Raw genomic sequence first — 20,781 nt, 5'->3', positions numbered from 1 at the left:
GTGTAGTGGATGTGTACATTAGATATAAGGGACAGAGGGCTCTGTTCAATCTGCATCACGGAAATTCAGCTTTACAGTGAGAATCAAATTTAAAGTCAATGTTCCCGCTTTAGAGACTGCATTCACGGTAAACACTGCATGTGTCGGCTCAATCGGAAATTCCTTTTACATCGTCACCTTTACATTCTATCATGGGATCTGTAACGCTGCAGCTTTACAGACTGAATACATCCCAGAAAGATAGAGTTAACACAGACACAAATTCAGAAGACTTTATTATTTATTTACAAACATTAAGGCAAAACTGTCTGATATTTGTACTTGTAATAAAGTATACAAATAATAAATCAATCGATTGAAACCGGTTTCATTTGTGGACATATATACTTGACGTGTTCCTGTCAAAAATCATCACTGGAAAAAAACTACACATGGAACCTCTGACATATGACTTCATCTTCCAGTTGTGAGTGTAGTTGAGACATTTGGCAGCAGAATCAGTGTGTCACTGGCACAGAATTTGAACCTTGAATTTAGAGCAATAGAACTAGATGTCTTCTATAGATCTCTATGGTCATTGGCTCTGCTGTTTGGACTGCCGTTGGGACACCAGCTTCCACAGGTGTTTGCTAACAACAGACGGCCTCTTGTAGATCATCCTGCGGTCCCCTCCTTTAACATGGATCTGGTTGGCCGAGGGGTAAGTCTGCTCCAGTAACGTCTTCTGAAGCTGGGCCACCACCTGATGTGGAAGCACATAGTCAGTCAATGTTCATTTGAGTTAGTTTGAGGGCCCTGCGAGAAACAGTCAATATGCATCATCCCAATTCCATGCATCCCCTTTCTCCCCGAAGTGTGCACTGTGCAGTAGTGCCGTCCCCCTGAACTAGTGCAGGCGTTGGCTAAGACGGCAGCAATGAGTGGAGCATCACCTCGAGCTCCTACAAAACATTGCAGGTTTCTACTTTTTCTAAAAATGTTCTTACTCAGTTTGTTTTGTGCATTTACTTCATACCCCCCAGGTAGAACTATTGGAATATGAATCGCTTGGTAGTCACACCGTCCACCCGACTTTCTCAAATTCCCAAAGACGGCGGAACAATGGTCTACGTTCTTCGGTGAGGTGCCGGGTTGCCTGTGAGTCCTACCGGAGAGCAGGAAATAGACACAGATGGAGAGGCAGATGTGGGAGGATCTTAGTGAGATTGAGACGCTGGGTGACCCGTCCTCCATTAACAAGCATACTACTCTCCAATGTTCAACCATTAGTGAATAAACTTGATGAACTTAGTGCAAGGATCTCCTTCCAGAGGGACATCAGATTCTGCAACATAGTTTTTCTGAGACCCGACTTTCCTCCCACATACGAACAGATTATATACAACCAGCGAGTTTGACAGTTCATCAAGCGGATAGGAAGAGGGCTCTCTCTAGCAAGAACAAAGGCAGAGGGCTCTCTCTAGCAAGAACAATGGCAGAGGGCTCTCTCTAGCAAGAACAAAGGCAGAGGGCTCTCTCTAGCAAGAACAAAGGCAGAGGGCTCTCTCTAGCAAGAACAAAGGCAGAGGGCTCTCTCTAGCAAGAACAAAGGCAGAGGGCTCTCTCTAGCAAGAACAAAGGCAGAGGGCTCTCTCTAGCAAGAACAAAGGCAGAGGGCTGTCTCTAGCAAGAACAAAGGCAGAGGGCTGTCTAGCAAGAACAAAGGCAGAGGGCTGTCTCTAGCAAGAACAAAGGCAGAGGGCTGTCTCTAGCAAGAACAAAGGCAGAGGGCTCTCTCTAGCAAGAACAAAGGCAGAGGGCTCTCTCTAGCAAGAACAAAGGCAGAGGGCTCTCTCTAGCAAGAACAAAGGCAGAGGGCTCTCTCTAGCAAGAACAAAGGCAGAGGGCTCTCTCTACCAAGAACAAAGGCAGAGGGCTACTTTTGTGTACATCCCGCCCTAAACTCACACCAAAAAAGCTCTCAAAGATCTTCATTGGGCCCTGAATAAACTGGAGACCGAGTACCCGGAGGCAGCGTTCATTGTCGTGGAGAACTTTAACAAAAGTAATTTGAGAACCGTGCTTCCGAATGACTATTAACACAGGTATAAGGCCATCTCCTGTCCTCCTTTCGGCAAATCTGACTCCATTTTGCTCTTCCCCATCTACAAAGACTCAAGGGGAAAGTTCCGGTGGTCAGGTCTGTACACTGCTGGTCTGACCAATCAGAATCCATGCTTCAAGACTGTTTTGATCACATGGACTGGAATATTTTCCAATGCTGTTCAGCTCGGCCTTCAATACCATAGCGCCCCCTGAGCTCACAGCCCTGGGACTTACGTCCTCACTATGCAACTGGGTCCTGGACTTCCTGACGGGCCGCCCCAGGTGGTGAAGGTATGCAACATTACCTCCTCCACACTGATCCTCAACACGGGGGACCCACAAGGGTGCATCTTATTAGTCTCCTCCTGTACTCCCTGTATACCGACTGCGTGGCCTCACACAATTCCAACTCCATTATCAAGTTTGCTGATGACACGACAGTAGTAGGCCTGATTACCAACAATGACAAGACGCCATACAGGGAGGAGGGTAGGCACACTGACGGTGTGGTGCCAGGTGAACAACCCCTCCCTCAACGTCAGCAAAACAAAAGAGGTGATGATTGTGGACTTCAGGAGGAACCAAGCTGGGCACGCCCCCATTCTCATCAACGGTCCCATCAAGGAACCTCAGCCACCCGAGTGACGAATCAGACGAGGGCAGTACAGGAGCTTCATGGCTAAAACTAACAGACTGGCCAATAGCTTCTAGCCTCAGACCATCAGGCTGCTGAATAGCCAACACCTGCTACCTTGAAAGTTCTAATATTTTTTCAACCCTACCCATTGAGTACACACTTCAGGGTGAAGATTGAGAAATGAAATTTGGCCAGCCACTAGACAGACTAATAGAGGGAGGAGTTGTACACTACTCACTTGGTTTAGAGCAGCAGGAATTTGCTCATCAAAAGAATCCCCAATAATCACACTCACAGAAGTCCTACTGGAGAGGGGTTTGAATTTGGAGATTTCCCTGAAAAATTATCAAAACATTACATACAAATCTCAAAATAAATTTACTTTTACACTTGTAAATTCTGGATATACTGTAGAGCATATCCAAAATGATTGTGTGATGACAGCTTGATATTACATTTACATGTACTGTATGTTGGTCTCACCTGACTTGAGAAGCACTTTCATTCAGGAAAAAATGTTCATCTACAGCACTGCTCTGGTGGGCGGGGTTACTGAGGAGGTACTTCTGAGAACACAAAGACATATGATAACATTGGACCATGGCCTGAAAGTAAGTGTGTGTGTGTGTGTGCATTATAACCTTCACTTGTCTCTCTCCAACCCTTTCTCTTTCCCTACAATTTAAGCTAAATGACTCACTTGATGTCCTTAACGCCTTGGTAACTGTAGTATTCAAAAGCTGAAATAAGTCCATCTCTGTTGCTATCAAAAAGTGGGTTCCAGGAAATAGAACCAATATTTTTTCTCCCTCCCTCCCTCCCTCCCTCCCTCCCAAGAAATGATCATTACTCTACCACTAGCTCCATCCCGTGGCTATGTTAGAGATTGCTCTCAGAATTTCATTTCTGGTGTCAGCAGGTATATTGAGGCACATTAAACTCACACATTCAAATGCATTGTTTAAAAATAAGACATTGAGAACATACGAGCTGTTGACCTGACCCCAGATATGTTAATTTGGTCTTTATGATGGACCTTCAGCGATATTTCAGTCAGACTCACCTGTCTCTGTATGAGGTCTTCAGCAATGTTGTCCCCCATGATGGCTGGCTTTAGCAGCCCCAGAATGATGAGGATGCGGCTGATGCCTGTGGCAGCTGAGAATTGCATAGCTTGAAGGGATGGCACCAGCTGACTGTACCTACAGACACAGAACACAACAACATGTGACTGTACCTATAGAGACAAATACACAAGACACACACACAGTACCTAGAGAGAAACACATGGGATTGTCAGGAATGAAAAGCTTAGCAACACCAGCCCAACACCTACCTGACTCCGAGACGTCATGCGTATTACTTTTCTTTTTTTTTGCGGGCACCAATGGCCAAAATCAATATATTTGAAAACGTTTGTGCAAAACATTTCTTAATATACAATGAACAAAAATATAAACACAACATTTAAAGTGCTGGTCTAATCTCTCCCAAATTTTCCAAACAAATTTGTTTACATCCCTGTTAGTGAATATTTCTCCTTTGCTAAGATAATCAAGAAGCTGATTAAACAGCATTATCATTATGCAGGTGCACCTTGCGCTGGGGACAATAAAGGGCCACTAAAATGTGCAGTTGTCACTCAACAATGCAACAGATGTCTCAGGTTGAGAGAGCGTACAATTTTTGAAAACTGTCAGAAATCGTCTCAGGGAAGTTCATCTGCGTGCTTGTCTTCACCGGGATCTTGCCCTGAATATAGTTTGCCGTCTTAACCAACTTCAGTGGGCAAATGCTCACCTTCGATGGCCACTGGCACGCTGGAGAAGTGTGCTCTTCACAGATGAATCCCGGTTTCAACTGTACCGGGCAGATGGCCGTGTGGGCGAACAGTTTGCTGATGTCAACGTTGTGAACAGAGTGCCCCATGGTGTCGGTGGGGTTATGGTAAGAGCAGGTATAAGCTACGGACAACGAATACAATTGCATTTTATCAATGGCAATTTGAATGCAGAGCGATACCGTGACAAGATCCTGAGACCCGTTGTCGTGCCATTCATCTGCCGCCATCACCTCATGTTTCAGCATGATAATGCACAGCCCCATGTCGCAAGGATCTGGACACAATTTCTGGAAGCTGAAAAACTCCCTGTTATTCAATTGCCTGCATACTCACCAGACATGTCACCCATTCAGCGTGGTCGGGATGCGCTGGATTCCAGTTCCCGCCAATATCCAGTAACTTCACACAGCCATTGAAGAGGAGTGGGACAACATTCCACAGGCCACAATCAACAGTCTGATCAACTATGTGAAGGAGATGTTTTGCGCTGCATGAGGCAAATGGCAGTCACATCAGAATGACTGGTTTTATGATCGACCCCCCTACAGATGCATATCTGTATTCCCAGTCATGTGAAATCCATAGATTCGGACCTAATTTATTTATTTCAATTGACTGATTTCCTTATATGAACTGTTACTCTTTAACAGGGCGGTAGGGTAGCCTAGTGGTTAGAGCCGAGCTGGCAAGGTACACATCTGTTGTTCTGCCCCTGAACAGGCAGTTAACCCACTGTTCCTAGGCCGTCATTGAAAATAAGAATATGTTCTTAACTGACTTGCCTAGTTAAATAAAGGTAAAATAAATTGTTGCGTTTATATTTTTGTTTAGTGTAATTGCATGCCTCTTCCTTTAACAGACAAGAATATAAATGGTTTCCAATCCTGATATTAAATTATCCCCAAATGCAATTTTTCAAAACTGACAAGAATGGAGTATGATTATAGAGCAATGCATGGAATGTGATTAGAAAACAGCCCTAGGCTAGGCTGGGTTTCACTGTTCTTTAGGACGGGTTTCACTGTTCTTTAGGACGGGTTTCACTGTTCTTTAGGACGGGTTTCACTGTTCTTTAGGACAGGTTTCACTGTTCTTTAGGACGGGTTTCACTGTTCTTTAGGACGGGTTTCACTGTTCTTTAGGCTGGGTTTCACTGTTCTTTAGGCTGGGTTTCACTGTTCTTTAGGACGGGTTTCACTGTTCTTTAGGACGGGTTTCAATGTTCTCTAGGACGGGTTTCACTGTTCTCTAGGACGGGTTTCACTGTTCTCTAGGACGGGTTTCACTGTTCTCTAGGACGGGTTTCACTGTTCTCTAGGACGGGTTTCACTGTTCTCTAGGACGGGTTTCACTGTTCTCTAGGACGGGTTTCACTGTTCTTTAGGACGGGTTTCACTGTTTCACTGTTCATTAGGATGGGTTTCACTGTTTCACTGTTCATTAGGATGGGTTTCACTGTTCTTTAGGATGGGTTTCACTGTTCTTTAGGATGGGTTTCACTGTTCTTTAGGATGGGTTTCACTGTTCTTTAGGATGGGTTTCACTGTTCTTTAGGCTGAGTTTCACTGTTTCACTGTTCATTAGGATGGGGTTTACTGTTCTTTAGGATGGGTTTCACTGTTCTTTAGGATGGGTTTCACTGTTCTTTAGGACGAGCTCACTGTTTCACTGTTCTTTAGGATGGGTTTCACTGTTCTTTAGGACGGGTTTCACTGTTCTTTAGGACGAGCTCACTGTTTCACTGTTCTTTAGGATGGGTTTCACTGTTCTTTAGGATGGGTTTCACTGTTCTTTAGGATGGGTTTCACTGTTCTTTAGGATGGGTTTCACTGTTCTTTAGGATGGGTTTCACTGTTCTTTAGGACGAGCTCACTGTTTCACTGTTCTTTAGGATGGGTTTCACTGTTCTTTAGGACGGGTTTCACTGTTCTTTAGGCTGGGTTTCACTGTTCTTTAGGACGGGTTTCACTGTTCTTTAGGACGGGTTTCACTGTTCTTTAGGACGGGTTTCACTGTTCTTTAGGACGGGTTTCACTGTTTCACTGTTCATTAGGATGGGTTTCACTGTTCTTTAGGATGGGTTTCACTGTTCTTTAGGATGGGTTTCACTGTTCTTTAGGCTGAGTTTCACTGTTCATTAGGACGGGTTTCACTGTTCATTAGGACGGGTTTCACTGTTCTTTAGGACGGGTTTCACTGTTCTTTAGGACGGGTTTCACTGTTCTTTAGGACGGGTTTCACTGTTCTTTAGGACGGGTTTCACTGTTCTTTAGGACGGGTTTCACTGTTCTTTAGGACGGGTTTCACTGTTCTTTAGGACGGGTTTCACTGTTCTTTAGGACGGGTTTCACTGTTCTTTAGGACGGGTTTCACTGTTCTTTAGGACGGGTTTCACTGTTCTTTAGGACGGGTTTCACTGTTCATTAGGACGGGTTTCACTGTTCTTTAGGATGGGTTTCACTGTTCTTTAGGATGGGTTTCACTGTTCTTTAGGACGGGTTTCACTGTTTCACTGTTCATTAGGATGGGTTTCACTGTTCTTTAGGATGGGTTTCACTGTTCTTTAGGATGGGTTTCACTGTTCTTTAGGCTGAGTTTCACTGTTTCACTGTTCATTAGGACGGGTTTCACTGTTCTTTAGGACGGGTTTCACTGTTCTTTAGGACGGGTTTCACTGTTCTTTAGGACGGGTTTCACTGTTCTTTAGGACGGGTTTCACTGTTCATTAGGACGGGTTTCACTGTTCATTAGGACGGGTTTCACTGTTCTTTAGGACGGGTTTCACTGTTTCACTGTTCATTAGGATGGGTTTCACTGTTCTTTAGGATGGGTTTCACTGTTTCACTGTTCATTAGGACGGGTTTCACTGTTCTTTAGGACGGGTTTCACTGTTCTTTAGGACGGGTTTCACTGTTCTTTAGGACGGGTTTCACTGTTCTTTAGGACGGGTTTCACTGTTCTTTAGGACGGGTTTCACTGTTCTTTAGGACGGGTTTCACTGTTCATTAGGACGGGTTTCACTGTTCATTAGGACGGGTTTCACTGTTCATTAGGATGGGTTTCACTGTTCATTAGGATGGGTTTCACTGTTCATTAGGATGGGTTTCACTGTTCATTAGGATGGGTTTCACTGTTCATTAGGATGGGTTTCACTGTTCATTAGGATGGGTTTCACTGTTCATTAGGATGGTTTTCACTGTTCATTAGGATGGTTTTCACTGTTCATTAGGATGGTTTTCACTGTTCATTAGGATGGGTTTCACTGTTCATTAGGATGGGTTTCACTGTTCATTAGGATGGGTTTCACTGTTCATTAGGATGGGTTTCACTGTTCATTAGGATGGGTTTCACTGTTCTTTAGGACGGGTTTCACTGTTCTTTAGGAAGGGTTTCACTGTTCTTTAGGAAGGGTTTCACTGTTCTTTAGGATGGGTTACACTGTTCTTTAGGCCAGCAGCAATAAACCCTCTAAGCTGAAATATTGCAGGGGAGAGATGAGGCTAGCAGAGTCTTTGACCTTAGTTTCAACTGCAACATCATAGCAATGTGTTTATTCTGAACAATCTGGTTTCCAACAGTGTGACATATAGACAATGTTACATTGGTCTACAAACAGACCTATTGGGAATATTCATTAGAAATATGATACCAAAATCCCAAACTTTCTCTAACAGACATTTTGACAGGAGAGAATGAGAGATATTTTGGGGGGGCAAATGAGGAGAGCAGCGCTGGGATTTTGTAACTCAGGAGGGCCAATCGGTCTCGGCTCACTGGTGCTTTGAATTGGCTGGTCTCAGCCTGCAGAGCCCAATCAAGTGGCGACCGCCTCACAGCTGCCCTCCCCCCTGCCACCCAACAACCAGTGCTCAACCCCCCACCCCTAGTGTTCAGCCCACCCATCCACTTTGCTCAGTGCACCCCCGGCCCTAGCTCTCAGCCAACCCACCCCACAGCTCTGAATCTCACAGCCCTCACCCAACTGCTAGGCCCACAGCCCCAAGGCCCAGGCCTCAGCACACCCCACAGTGCTAGTCAGACCCACAGCCCCAAGGCCCAGGCCTCAGCCCACCCCACAGTGCTAGTCAGACCCACAGGCAGGCCTCAGCCCACCCCACAGTGCTAGTCAGACCCACAGCCCACCCCACAGTGCTAGTCAGACCCACAGCCTCTAGTCAGACACACAGCCTCCAGCCAGGCCTCAGCCCACCCCACAGTGCTAGTCAGGCCCACAGCCCCAAGACCCAGGCCTCAGCCCACCCCACAGTGCTAGTCAGGCCCACAGCCAGGCCTCAACCTAGAGTGCGCACCCCCCGACCCAAAGTGCTCACCCCACAGCTTTCACCTCAAGTCGACATTGGCTTGTTATTTCCCACGTGTTGCGATATCAAAGGATGTAAATCTATAAGGCCTGATGTTTAGACGAGGCTGTAGCCTGATGTCTAGACGAGGCTGTAGCCTGATGTCTAGACGAGGCTCTAACCTGATTGAGCCTCAGGTATTTGGAGAAACAAATGTTAAGTCTTCCAATCTTAAACTTCAGCAACAATACACGTGCCATCAATGGGACGTTCTACCTGCTACACAGCAACCAACCAAAATGGCTGATGGCAATGCCGGACCCCTTAATGGCTGTATTGTAGCAGGGCATTTAAGAGTTCACAAATAGACAAAAGTTTAATGGTGGAAGCAGACAGGAAAATAGTTGCTGCTACCTCTCAATTTCAGCCTCACAGACCATTTATTTTCTTCAAATCAGACATTTAAAAATACTGACATTTTGACATTATCATCTTCTTTGCCACTATTTCACCCCTGAAGTCATTCTCGCCCCACAATTTAGAAGGGACTCTTATAACCTGGCTCTTTAGGGACTTCTCTTTCTCCACACATTTCCACCTGTCACCTTTTCCTCTCCATAAACTTTATCAGCCCCTGTTTGAATCTGGTCAAATCATTGCTCTGTCTGTCTGTCTGTCTGTCGCATTATTTCAAAGATTCTCCAGCCACCTGTCCCTCCTTATTCCCTCCATTTTTAATTCTGCCCGGGAGGGAGGATTATGCGAGGGAAGGCATGCGTGTCAAAGGGAAATTTAGCGGGTAAAGACAGCCCAGATTGGCGGGATGAATTAAGGCGATAAGAGGGGAGAGGGAGTGGAGGAACCATGTGCAAAACACCTCAGCCATGTTGGTCATTTCAGAGGGCTCTTCTTTCCCCTTCCTCCTCAGGAGCGGCAAGGCAATATCTAAATGAATAACGTGATGAAATGAGTTTGTGCGACGGACTTTCTGCTGTTTGACTTTCCCATCTGGATTAGTGCAGGCTGAATAGACGCTCTGTTACTTTTGTTACAACTGTCGCAATTCACTGTCGGAATTTGGCCCCCCGACAAGATAAGGGGGCCCTGCCTCATTAGCATGTCATTCCATATGCAGGGCCTCCATTACCTGAGATGGAGCTCACGGACAAAATAGACTATTACACGAGTAGAACGTGGAACATGTTCTATTACATGACTAGGAGAGAACACAGAACATGGACAATTACATTAGAACACAGAAAAGGGACTATTAAGTAGGCTAGAATGTAGAACATGTTCTATTACATGACTAGGAGAGAACACAGTACATGGACAATTACGCAGGTTGGCATTTTATTGTCATGAATCTTCCCCTTGGAGGCAGCTCTGCAGAGTGGTCACTAGCTGGTACAGCCACAAATTCATACAATCTTATTTTAAACATAACCCTAACCACACTGTTAAATCTAATGCCTAACCCTGATCTTAAATGACATACAAAAAGTACATTTTGGTTTTCATACATTTTACGATACACAATTTTTATTTTGCAGCTGTCCCATCTAGTGGAAATGGGTCAGTTCTGCCTCCTGTGCAAGATTCATGAAAATAAACATCAACCTGCAGCTATTACACGAGTATGAGAGAAAACGTAAGGAGGACTATTACACGAGAGAAAACGTAAGGAGGACTATTACACGAGAGAAAACGTAAGGAGGACTATTACACGAGAGAAAACGTAAGGAGGACTATTACACGAGAGAAAACGTAAGGAGGACTATTACACGAGAGAAAACGTAACAAGGACTATTACACGAGAGAAAACGTAAGGAGGACTATTACACGAGAGAAAACGTAAGGAGGACTATTACACGAGAGAAAACGTAACAAGGACTATTACACGAGAGAAAACGTAAGGAGGACTATTACACGAGAGAAAAAGTAAGGAGGACTATTACACGAGAGAAAGCGTAAGGAGGACTATTACACGAGAGAAAACGTAAGGAGGACTATTACACGAGAGAAAACGTAAGGAGGACTATTACGAGAAAACGTAACAAGGACTATTACACGAGAGAAAACGTAACAAGGACTATTACACGAGAGAAAACGTAAGGAGGACTATTACACGAGAGAAAACGTAAGGAGGACTATTACACGAGAGAAAACGTAAGGAGGACTATTACACGAGAGAAAACGTAACAAGGACTATTACACGAGAGAAAACGTAAGGAGGACTATTACACGAGTATGAGAGAAAACGTAACAAGGACTATTACGAGAGAAAACGTAACAAGGACTATTACACGAGAGAAAACGTAACAAGGACTATTACACGAGAGAAAACGTAACGAGGACTATTACACGAGAGAAAACGTAACGAGGACTATTACACGAGAGAAAACGTAACAAGGACTATTACACGAGAGAAAACGTAAGGAGGACTATTACACGAGAGAAAACGTAAGGAGGACTATTACACGAGAGAAAACGTAACGAGGACTATTACACGAGAGAAAACGTAAGGAGGACTATTACACGAGAGAAAACGTAACAAGGACTATTACACGAGTATGAGAGAAAACGTAACAAGGACTATTACACGAGAGAAAACGTAACAAGGACTATTACACGAGAGAAAACGTAACGAGGACTATTACACGAGAGAAAACGTAACGAGGACTATTACACGAGAGAAAACGTAACGAGGACTATTACACGAGAGAAAACGTAACAAGGACTATTACACGAGAGAAAACGTAACAAGGACTATTACACGAGAGAAAACGGAACAAGGACTATTACACGAGAGAACACGGAACAAGGACTATTACACGAGAGAAAACGTAAGGAGGACTATTACACGAGAGAAAACGGAACAAGGACTATTACACGAGAGAAAACGGAACAAGGACTATTACACGAGAGAAAATGGAACAAGGACTATTACACGAGAGAAAACGGAACAAGGACTATTACACGAGAGAAAACGGATACAAGGACTATTACACGAGAGAAAACGGAAACAAGGACTATTACACGAGAGAAAACGTAACAAGGACTATTACACGAGAGAAAACGGAACAAGGACTATTACACGAGAGAAAACGTAACAAGGACTATTACACGAGAGAAAACGGAACGAGGACTATTACACGAGAGAAAACGTAACAAGGACTATTACACGAGAGAAAACGTAACAAGGACTATTACACGAGAGAAAACGGAACAAGGACTATTACACGAGAGAAAACGTAAGGAGGACTATTACACGAGAGAAAACGGAACAAGGACTATTACACGAGAGAAAACGGAAACAAGGACTATTACACGAGAGAAAACGGAAACAAGGACTATTACACGAGAGAAAAAGGAACAAGGACTATTACACGAGAGAAAACGTAAGGAGGACTATTACACGAGTGTCAAAAAGAAAGTGTAATATAAAACTACAAGTGATTTATTGGGAGATTCCTGTGACACCAAACAGAAGGTAGAACTATTCTCATTGCTACCTTGTAGTGTTACTTGGAAATACTTCTAATACAGGGATCCAGTCACATTCAAGCTGCGAACAATGAAATCAAAGTGCCATTCTTCCTGAGATGAACAACTACTGAAACTAGAGACATGAATGAATGAATGACTGCAGACAGATGGCCTTTTTATTAAACCAACAGAGCAATTCCCCACTTGGCCAAAGTGTGGCAGTGTTGTACTACCCAGAACAGCCAGACCCGCAGCAGTTCCTTCCTCCCCGAATCAATACTATAGATTCTAGTGGAGGAAATACATGGGGGCCCGAGACAGCCGTGCTTCATTAGTGGAACGGAGCAACAATAGTTATGCTTACAGCGGTGCCAATTACAATTAATTGGGGTTCCTGACTCTCCTGCTTGTCTCTGGGGAGCTGTGCTGTTCTAACAGTTAGCAGAGGCTGAGAGGCAGGAAGAAACATAGGAGTCATGGTTATTCTCTGTCGCAGAGTAACACTCCCTCCCTCTCTCTCTCTCACGCACACTTGAAAGATTCACACACACAGTCAGGGTTTTTCAATTATCATCAATCGATATCCTAACAGAGTGCATCATATTTCCTGGTGTTACTGTCCACTCCACTAGGTCACAAAGTATGGAAAGATCTTTACATCAGCTCTTGTAATGGGGGTGTCATCAATAACGTCACATTCTACCTCATGCACGTCCTTTGACTATTTTTGGAAACGTCAGCTCACAACTTCAACCCTAGAGACGGTCCCTTTTTAGTCATGGGTTTCAGAACCAGCCTTCTACCCAGCCTGTAAAACTGCGACGGAAAGCGCAGCTGGACACACACTTTCAACAAACAAAGCGAAAATAAAAGCATTTGGCTGGGCCATGCCCACCACCCCAGCTGGGCCATGCCCACCACCCCAGCTGGGCCATGCCCACCACCCCAGCTGGGCCATGCCCACCACTCCAGCTGGGCTATGCCCACCACCCCAGCTGGGCCATGTCCACCACCCCAGCTGCGCCATGTCCACCACCCCAGCTGGGCCATGTCCACCACCCCAGCTGGGCCATGCCCACCACCCCAGCTGGGCCATGTCCAGGCCAAGCCCACCACCCCAGCTGGGCCATGTCCAGGCCAAGCCCACCACCCCAGCTGGGCCATGTCCAGGCCAAGCCCACCACCCCAGCTGGGCCATGTCCAGGCCAAGCCCACCACCCCAGCTGGGCCATGTCCAGGCCAAGCCCACCACCCCAGCTGGGCCATGTCCAGGCCAAGCCCACCACCCCAGCTGGGCCATGTCCAGGCCAAGCCCACCACCCCAGCTGGGCCGTGTCCAGGCCAAGCCCACCACCCCAGCTGGTACAGTAGATCATGTGTGCCTGCTGAGAGACAGCCAATCAGGTGGGGCTTCCATCACACCATCAGACACATTGCTTTGACCCTCTGGTTCTGCTCATTTAAAATGTCCCTGCAGGTTAACCAACCATTAACCCTTTAAAGTAAACCCCTTCTTAGGACACTAAGCCATCTTCCTCTCACCTTAACCAGCATTGTCCTTTCCTTCTACTTGATATTATGAAGAGGGCAGATGTTTCTCATACCAACATGAAAACAACTGTCCTGAATATCTGAAATAAGGAAAATAAGCAACATCATGAATGCAATTAGCCTATTTCTAAATAGTTATACCCCAGTGATTTCATGATGCAAAGGATTCAGTTTGAGTAAACACATTTGAAAAGCTAGAGTAAAATGGTGTTTTGACAATCAAGCAACGCTCATTAAACAAACAATAAGGACAAGCTCATTGAAATAGAATACTTCCCCCTGTTTTGGATTAGATTAAATAGGAGTCAATATTTTCTAGAAGACAAATTCATTCTGTAATACACCAACTCTAATACACACACACACAAACACCGTCTCTCACACACACAAGTTATGAGGTCCAATTCTAAACTGAAGTCTGGTATCTATGGTTCCCCATCTCCTTCCTATATAAAACACTAAACACTGACTGTTACAGTAGATATTAGGAATCTGGCCTTCATGCCAATGTGTTACATTTACATGTAGGCCATTGTCTACTGTAGACTTTAGGGAGAGTGTGTGGTTAACTGCAGATTTCTGTGATTCTGCTAAATATGACACTATCATCAAGTGCGAACGCGAAGATACTGTACATATAAAATTGGGTCAACATCACAAGACCCATTTTCAGGGCAAAGAAAACAAACTCATTGTATGCGCTTCATCCTGTAGGGATCCGACTAAAACCACGTCCCTGAATGAATGCAATCTGTATGGCTAGACAGAGGGGCTTCCACTAACTCCTGGTGTTCTGCTGACTTTATTTCTCATCAGGATGAATTATCTCTGGCTCCTAGCCTCAGAGGAGAAATACCAAAAGGAAAGATATAGCCTGGGATCCAAACTGATACAATGGTGAAATAGAGCATATCAGTATGGATTCCAGGCTAGGGAACTCTAGTCTCCATCTCGCTCTACTTTCAAGTTCATCTAAAATAAAATGGAGAAAATCTCAGGAGACGGTGCCGAGTCATTTTGTCTGGTAAAACAGCAGTAATTTGGGAGAGAGCCGTGGTTAATGAGAAGGACTTTGATGTGTAAATCCTGGAGCCCAGGCAGAGAGGAGCCTCGCTGATACCGTCTCCTCAGGTATCATCACGGTGTGTGTGTGCACGCAACATTCTAATGAATGTCAATACACACACACACACTTCGGTGGCTCCGGATAGAACTACAAAAATGGTTTCAGTAATTTTGATATTACATATTTCCTGTTTCCTATCTAAAAATCAGAGACTAATAATGTAAATCTACTTTATGCAGCAATCCTTTCCTCAGTTGATTTCTAGGTTGCAGAGTAATTGGATCTCCAGCCAGTACACTGTAGTCTGCTAGGCAGCAGGGAAATTAAATGAATGCCTATTAATCAGAGGATAATTGGAAACATATCTCTGATAAATGACATGGCTCCACTTACAGTCACGTACAAATTAGGCCATTTTCAACGACTCATTTCTTATCTCACTAAAGAAATGAAATGTTATATAACCCCACAGAGCAAGTGGGATGCTGGTGGAGGGAAATAACAGAGACAAAACTAGGGACGGAAAATCCCTGGAACTACAATTCACAGGTTTTCCAGAAATCCCACCGTTTGGAGGATCCTCAGATCTCCTGCATATTCATTGCTTATTCCAGGAATCTTCCAAGTGCAATTTATGGAAAACTTAGACTTTTTGGATAAGTTACAATAATTTTGCATAACAAATGTTTTTGTTTTTTTGCAAAGCATATGGAAAGTGTTTGTTCATGAATAATACCTTTGAATACAATGTTTTTGTTCAAAGATACTACGCTTGGGGAGCGTGTAGCATTCAGCCTCCAATTGATACAAAGAAAAGCAATATTATAAATGGTAGGGTCAAACTAATTTTCAGCTTACATATTCTCATGTGTTTACCTGTATTGTTTTACAGCATATTACCATATTGTTATGTAAATCACTACTATTTACTGATGATTGTGAATAACTGACAGTTTCACTAATGTCCTGCCTGATTATCATAATATCCTATATGGTAATTTATGAACAATGAATATGAATAGGGTTATATGTCCATTATCCACAGCTTGACATGAATCATGCATAGGGAAAAAAGACACGTATTATTAAAATGTGTGTCATCTCTCCCCCACCCTAATTCTCCACTCTCATTTCTTCCTGATGAAAGAGAGTGGGATCTACTAATGAGTTCCTTTGGCCTCATTAATCATGTTAATGCTGCTTCCTGTCCAACAGAGATAATCAACCACAGTGGATCCTATCCACCATCCATACAGCAAATATGGATTGAGTCAAGGGCTTGAGTAACACAGTACTACTAACTCGCTCTGCTCCTCCTTTCTCCCTCCCCTCCGTTCCTCCTCGAGGTGACTTACCAGTACTTCTGCCACTGGTCCTCCTCAAAGATGTCCTCTGGAATGGGATCAATAAGGACAAGGTCTGACACCTGCCTGAGAACAGAAGAGGGGGAGGGAAGAAAAACAAATAAAGGGAAAGAGAGCGAGCGAGCGAGAGAGAGAGAGGGAGAGAGATGACACAGTGATGAAGTGGGCCTCCAGTGTCCGTTCTGACCCATCCCTATACCCTTCCTGTCCGTAATGAGTGTGAGAAGGATTTCTCTGCCCCGGTTTTCTGTCTGATTGATCCAGGCCCACTGGCAGACAGATGGATGGGCCCACACCCCATCACCACATCCAGGGAGGAATATATTTTATTCTGCATGTGTCATCCTCTCACCATCGCTTAATTTAATCTCTTAACTGACGCACATCACGGCTGATGAAATGCTAAATCTCTCACCTCGGGCCGGGAGGCTGATCCCACTAGGTTTCTCAGAAATGGGGGTTGGTGGGGAAGTGGGGAGTGGGGGTAGATCATTTATGATGTCCCTGGGTTTGATGCAGTGCTGAGTATCTACAGATTGTGATGATATTTTTGAAGTACTGGAGTTACTGTAGTCAATAATGTGAGAGGGAATAGGATGGAACTCAAACAGGGATGAGAAAGTGAGAACGCTCAAAGTTTGTCAAACTGTGCAAATCTTTCCCCTTCGTTTGGGATAGAGACAAAGCTGAATCTACACAACCACTTTTGACATATGAACATATCAACCAACTTTTGGAGGGTACCTATCACTAAGCGATCTCAATATATTGACTTGTGGCAAGTTAGGCAAAAAGAAACGAGTTAGCCTATATTTTCCATTGAGATCCCAGGTGGGCAGGGAGACTCACGCGTCATGGATATGGCTGTAGAACCTGGCGTTGAGCGTGCCCAGTTCAGACCCCACCAGGATGAGAGGCGTGGCTAGACCAGCTAAACCGATGAGGCGGTGGAGGTTGTCCACCATTCTGTAGGGGGGGAAAGACATCAATCAATTCATCAAACGTATGTCTTTACAACCACAGCTGTCACAAAGGGCTTTTACAGTAAAACACATCAACCCCTAAGACGGCAGCTACACCATAACAACAGAAACACTGCCATTGAAACCCTTTAAATCAGCCAGTGTAAAGAAGCCTAGTGGAAGAAGACCCTGGATACTTTGCCTTGTAAAGCAGGATAGATCCAACAGAAACAGAACATCATCAAGTGAAATGCAGCTCCCCACATACAGCCATCTGATGTGTTGGGTCTCTTACACTAATAAATCAACATTGGAGAGGAGCGAAGAGGCCAGGATGAAGAGGTTTCACTTCAGCAGCAAAGAGAAGAGAGGAATGCAGTCATCAAACCCTCAGCTTGCCAGCTTATTGAATTCTGGATAATTGATTGCTTGTATTAGAAGGCGGCAGCTGCCTGCTCTGCTGTTAGCCTGGGCCAGATCCCAAGGTAACAGAGACTGCTGACCTGACCGTCTACATACAACCACAACCACCCATCACTCAGACAGATTTAATGCTTAACAACACGTTCCTTTGTCAGCCACAGAGATTAGGGGAGAGTCAAGGACAGGGCAGGCCATGGCAGGGAGATTGTGGGGCAATGGACCCCGATGTCTCTGATTGGACAATCCGTGAGGTGGCCCCACATGATGCTTAGCCAAGGGGAATGCTACATCTGATAGGGAATGGTGTGTGTGCTTGTTGAGAATCGGGGCTTTAGAATAACTTGCATCAAACACCTGTTACCTTGACTGTAGTAGTAGACTATTAGGTAACACAATTTTTTTGGTACTTTTTACCCCCTTTTCGCGATATCCAATTAGTAGTTAGTCTTGTCCCATCGCTGCAACTCCAGTACGGACTCGGGAGAGGCGAAGGTCGAGAGCCATGCGTCCTCCGAAACGCGACCCCGCCAGGCCACACTGCTTCTTGAGACAATGCCCGCTTAACCCGGTAGCTAGCCACAGCAATGTGTCGGAGGAAACACTGTACACCTGGCGACCGTGTCAGCGTGCATGCGCCCGGCCCGCCACAGGAGTCGCTACAGCACGACGGGACAAGGACATCCCGGGCCGGCAACCCTCCCTAACCCGGACAACGCTGGGCCAATTGTGCGCCGCCTTATGGATCTCCTGGTCGCGGCCGGCTGCAACACAGCCTGGTGTCGAACCCAGATCTGTAGTGACGCCGCTAGCACTGCCTTAGACCGCTGCGCCACTCAGGAGGCCTATTAGGTAACACTTTACATTAACAATGCATGAAAAACTAAATGGAAAGGATGAAAATTTGCACGACAGAGTAGCCTAAAACTGCTTCATTTTGGTATTCTGGGGCAAGCTGTTATAGGTCAAATTTAAAATGACAGGATAGAGAAAACAAGATGCTTACCGTCCAGTGGTTGACATCCCCCAGACTTTCTCCGTCCCTGTACTTTCATTCTGCAGGACTCTTTTACTGAACCCCAGTCCCACTCTGTCATAAGTGCACACCTGTGGGTGGGAAAATGGGAACAATCAAATGTATTTTTTAAGCCTTTTTCACATCAGCAGTTGTCACAAAAACATTGGAACCAGGACAATATTTGCAATCATATTATACACAATTCTGGTCAGGGAATGTAGTCCATCAATTTGTTTGTCCCACAAAAATAAAACCCTTCTAGAACTGTTGAATCATTAACAGAGTTGCCTGAAATGATGTACTGTATTTCTCCTTACCTTGGTTAGCAGTGCAATGTTCTCTTGTACATGGAACCAGATGTCAGAGGACATACCAGTGGGGGCATCCAGTATGACTACACAGGAAACAGAGTAGTTAGGGCTTACATCTGAGAGGAGATGACAGTTGTGTTGACATTTCTGGCAAGCTAGCAGACTTACCAACTGGCTGTCCTTGTCCTTTGCACATCAGGTGCATCTTTTGACCTAAACCGATATCTATAATTTCACCATCTGAAAAAAAAAAAGATACAAATTAATCAATGCTGATAATCTTAATCATTGCTGATAATCTTAATCATAATGTAATGATTTTATTGACCTTCTGTACTCAATTAAAGAATAAAGTTGAGGGAGGAAAGTGAATGTCAGTGAGGCAGGAAGGTGAATGTCATGTCTGCAGCAGGTTACCTTCTGGCAGTAACAGTTGGCCCTCTCTTTGCAATGATGCATAGTTCAGAAAGGGAGGGATGAGGATGATGAGGAGGAGACATTTTCCAACTGAGGTAACAGTCGACCAGCACCTGCTCGTTTTAGCCCCTTGTTGTGGTCGATGTTGTTGCTGTTGTTGACTGGTCTCTCCTGAACATGCAGTCTGTCTGTCAGTCTGTCATAGGAGAATAATTATCAACATGTTATATCAAAGTGTGGATAAGCTACCTAGCTGGCAGTTGCAGCTGTCAGTAAGCCATAGTTACATAAACATGTGTCAGTCAAAATGCCTCTGCAATGAGCCTTGGTATGGCTTTAACTAAAGCATTGTGTCCACATGTAAGTTAAGTCATGTAACCAGTGTAACGTTAATCGAAGATAGTAATATCAGGGCTAGGTAAAGCAAATACCTAGGCTACTAGCTATGCCTTGCGGTAGTACTTAGCTAGTTCAGTTTGATCTGAACATCTGAGAGGAGATGGCAGTGATGTCGACATTTCTGTCTCGCTAGCTAACCGAGCTAGTAAAGTTAGATTAGCAGCCTATCGAAGTACAGTAGATAGCTACCTTTTTGTCTGTCCTAGCATCTCCAGTGGATTCTTGACCGTCTGTCCTTCTGCGCATTTTTGAGTGTCAAGTTATAATAAAGTATTCTAGAAACTATCTATCTACCAGCTGAAACTGGGATGTGAATTCACAGGATTGAATGAATGTACCGCGTTAGCTAGAACTTCCTGGAAATGTACAGACGCCGAAATGGGACAACAATGCTTTTAGCTCAGAGGCGAGACTGCAGCATAAATCCGGTGTTCACTGCCACTACTGCCGCTGCCGCCTTCTCTTCTTCTTCTTCTTCTTCTTCTTCTTCGTCTTCTTCTTCTTCTATGAAGTTTAACAGCGGTTGGCATCCAACTTGTTGCATTACCGCCACCCACTAAACTGGAGTACAACTCCCTTATACTTTACTTGAAAAATAAAAATGTACTAAATAAATAACCTAACATCTAACACTATACTCACTAGGTTTAAAATTATATAAAATCAAATTAACACCCCCCCTACTCCACTAATTAAATGTATTTATTCCTACCTCATGCCATCACCCTGAAAGGATGGGACATCACCACTTAACACATCCTGTAACTCTTCTGCTGTCAAGTCTCACACACCCAAATACCTCTCTGCAGCTGCCACCATAACATCAATTTTTGAAGACTTCCGTTCCATCCCTGCAGAACAATTACTAACCATTGCTATAAACGCTAAAAATACAATCTTGCTGAAACTTATTTGACT

General features: G+C 44.5%; 1 protein-coding gene across 1 annotated transcript; it reads right to left on the bottom strand.

The window, feature by feature from the left end:
- Window positions 1-258: 258 nt before the first annotated feature.
- Window positions 259-20,335, bottom strand: si:dkey-122a22.2 (uncharacterized). Its single transcript, XM_029679444.2, has 11 exons — window positions 20,053-20,335; window positions 19,465-19,660; window positions 19,216-19,287; window positions 19,054-19,130; window positions 18,725-18,825; window positions 17,186-17,302; window positions 16,328-16,402; window positions 3,786-3,924; window positions 3,206-3,288; window positions 2,961-3,057; window positions 259-742 (listed from the first exon to the last, which is right to left on the bottom strand). The coding sequence occupies exons 1-11, from the start codon at window positions 20,107-20,109 to the stop codon at window positions 575-577; spliced, it is 1,182 nt and encodes a 393-aa protein (XP_029535304.1). The 5' UTR covers window positions 20,110-20,335; the 3' UTR covers window positions 259-574.
- Between the last annotated feature and the right edge of the window lie 446 nt (window positions 20,336-20,781).

The sequence above is a fragment of the Oncorhynchus nerka genome, linkage group LG14 (assembly GCF_034236695.1).
Source record: "Oncorhynchus nerka isolate Pitt River linkage group LG14, Oner_Uvic_2.0, whole genome shotgun sequence".
Classification (NCBI taxonomy): domain Eukaryota; kingdom Metazoa; phylum Chordata; class Actinopteri; order Salmoniformes; family Salmonidae; genus Oncorhynchus; species Oncorhynchus nerka.
This window is presented reverse-complemented; position numbering and strand designations above follow the sequence as displayed.

What these genes read in the sequence shown, in the direction of transcription:
- si:dkey-122a22.2 (XM_029679444.2), bottom strand. Translation starts at nt 20,109, where the DNA reads ATGCGCAGAAGGACAGACGGTCAAGAATCCACTGGAGATGCTAGGACA. An exon ending in GGGATGTCAACCACTGGACG is followed by an intron (nt 17,303 to 18,724) that starts GTAAGCATCTTG and finishes CCCCCCCTACAG; the next exon opens with AATGGTGGACAACCTCCACC. An exon ending in GAAAGTGCTTCTCAAGTCAG is followed by an intron (nt 3,058 to 3,205) that starts GTGAGACCAACA and finishes ATAATTTTTCAG; the next exon opens with GGAAATCTCCAAATTCAAAC.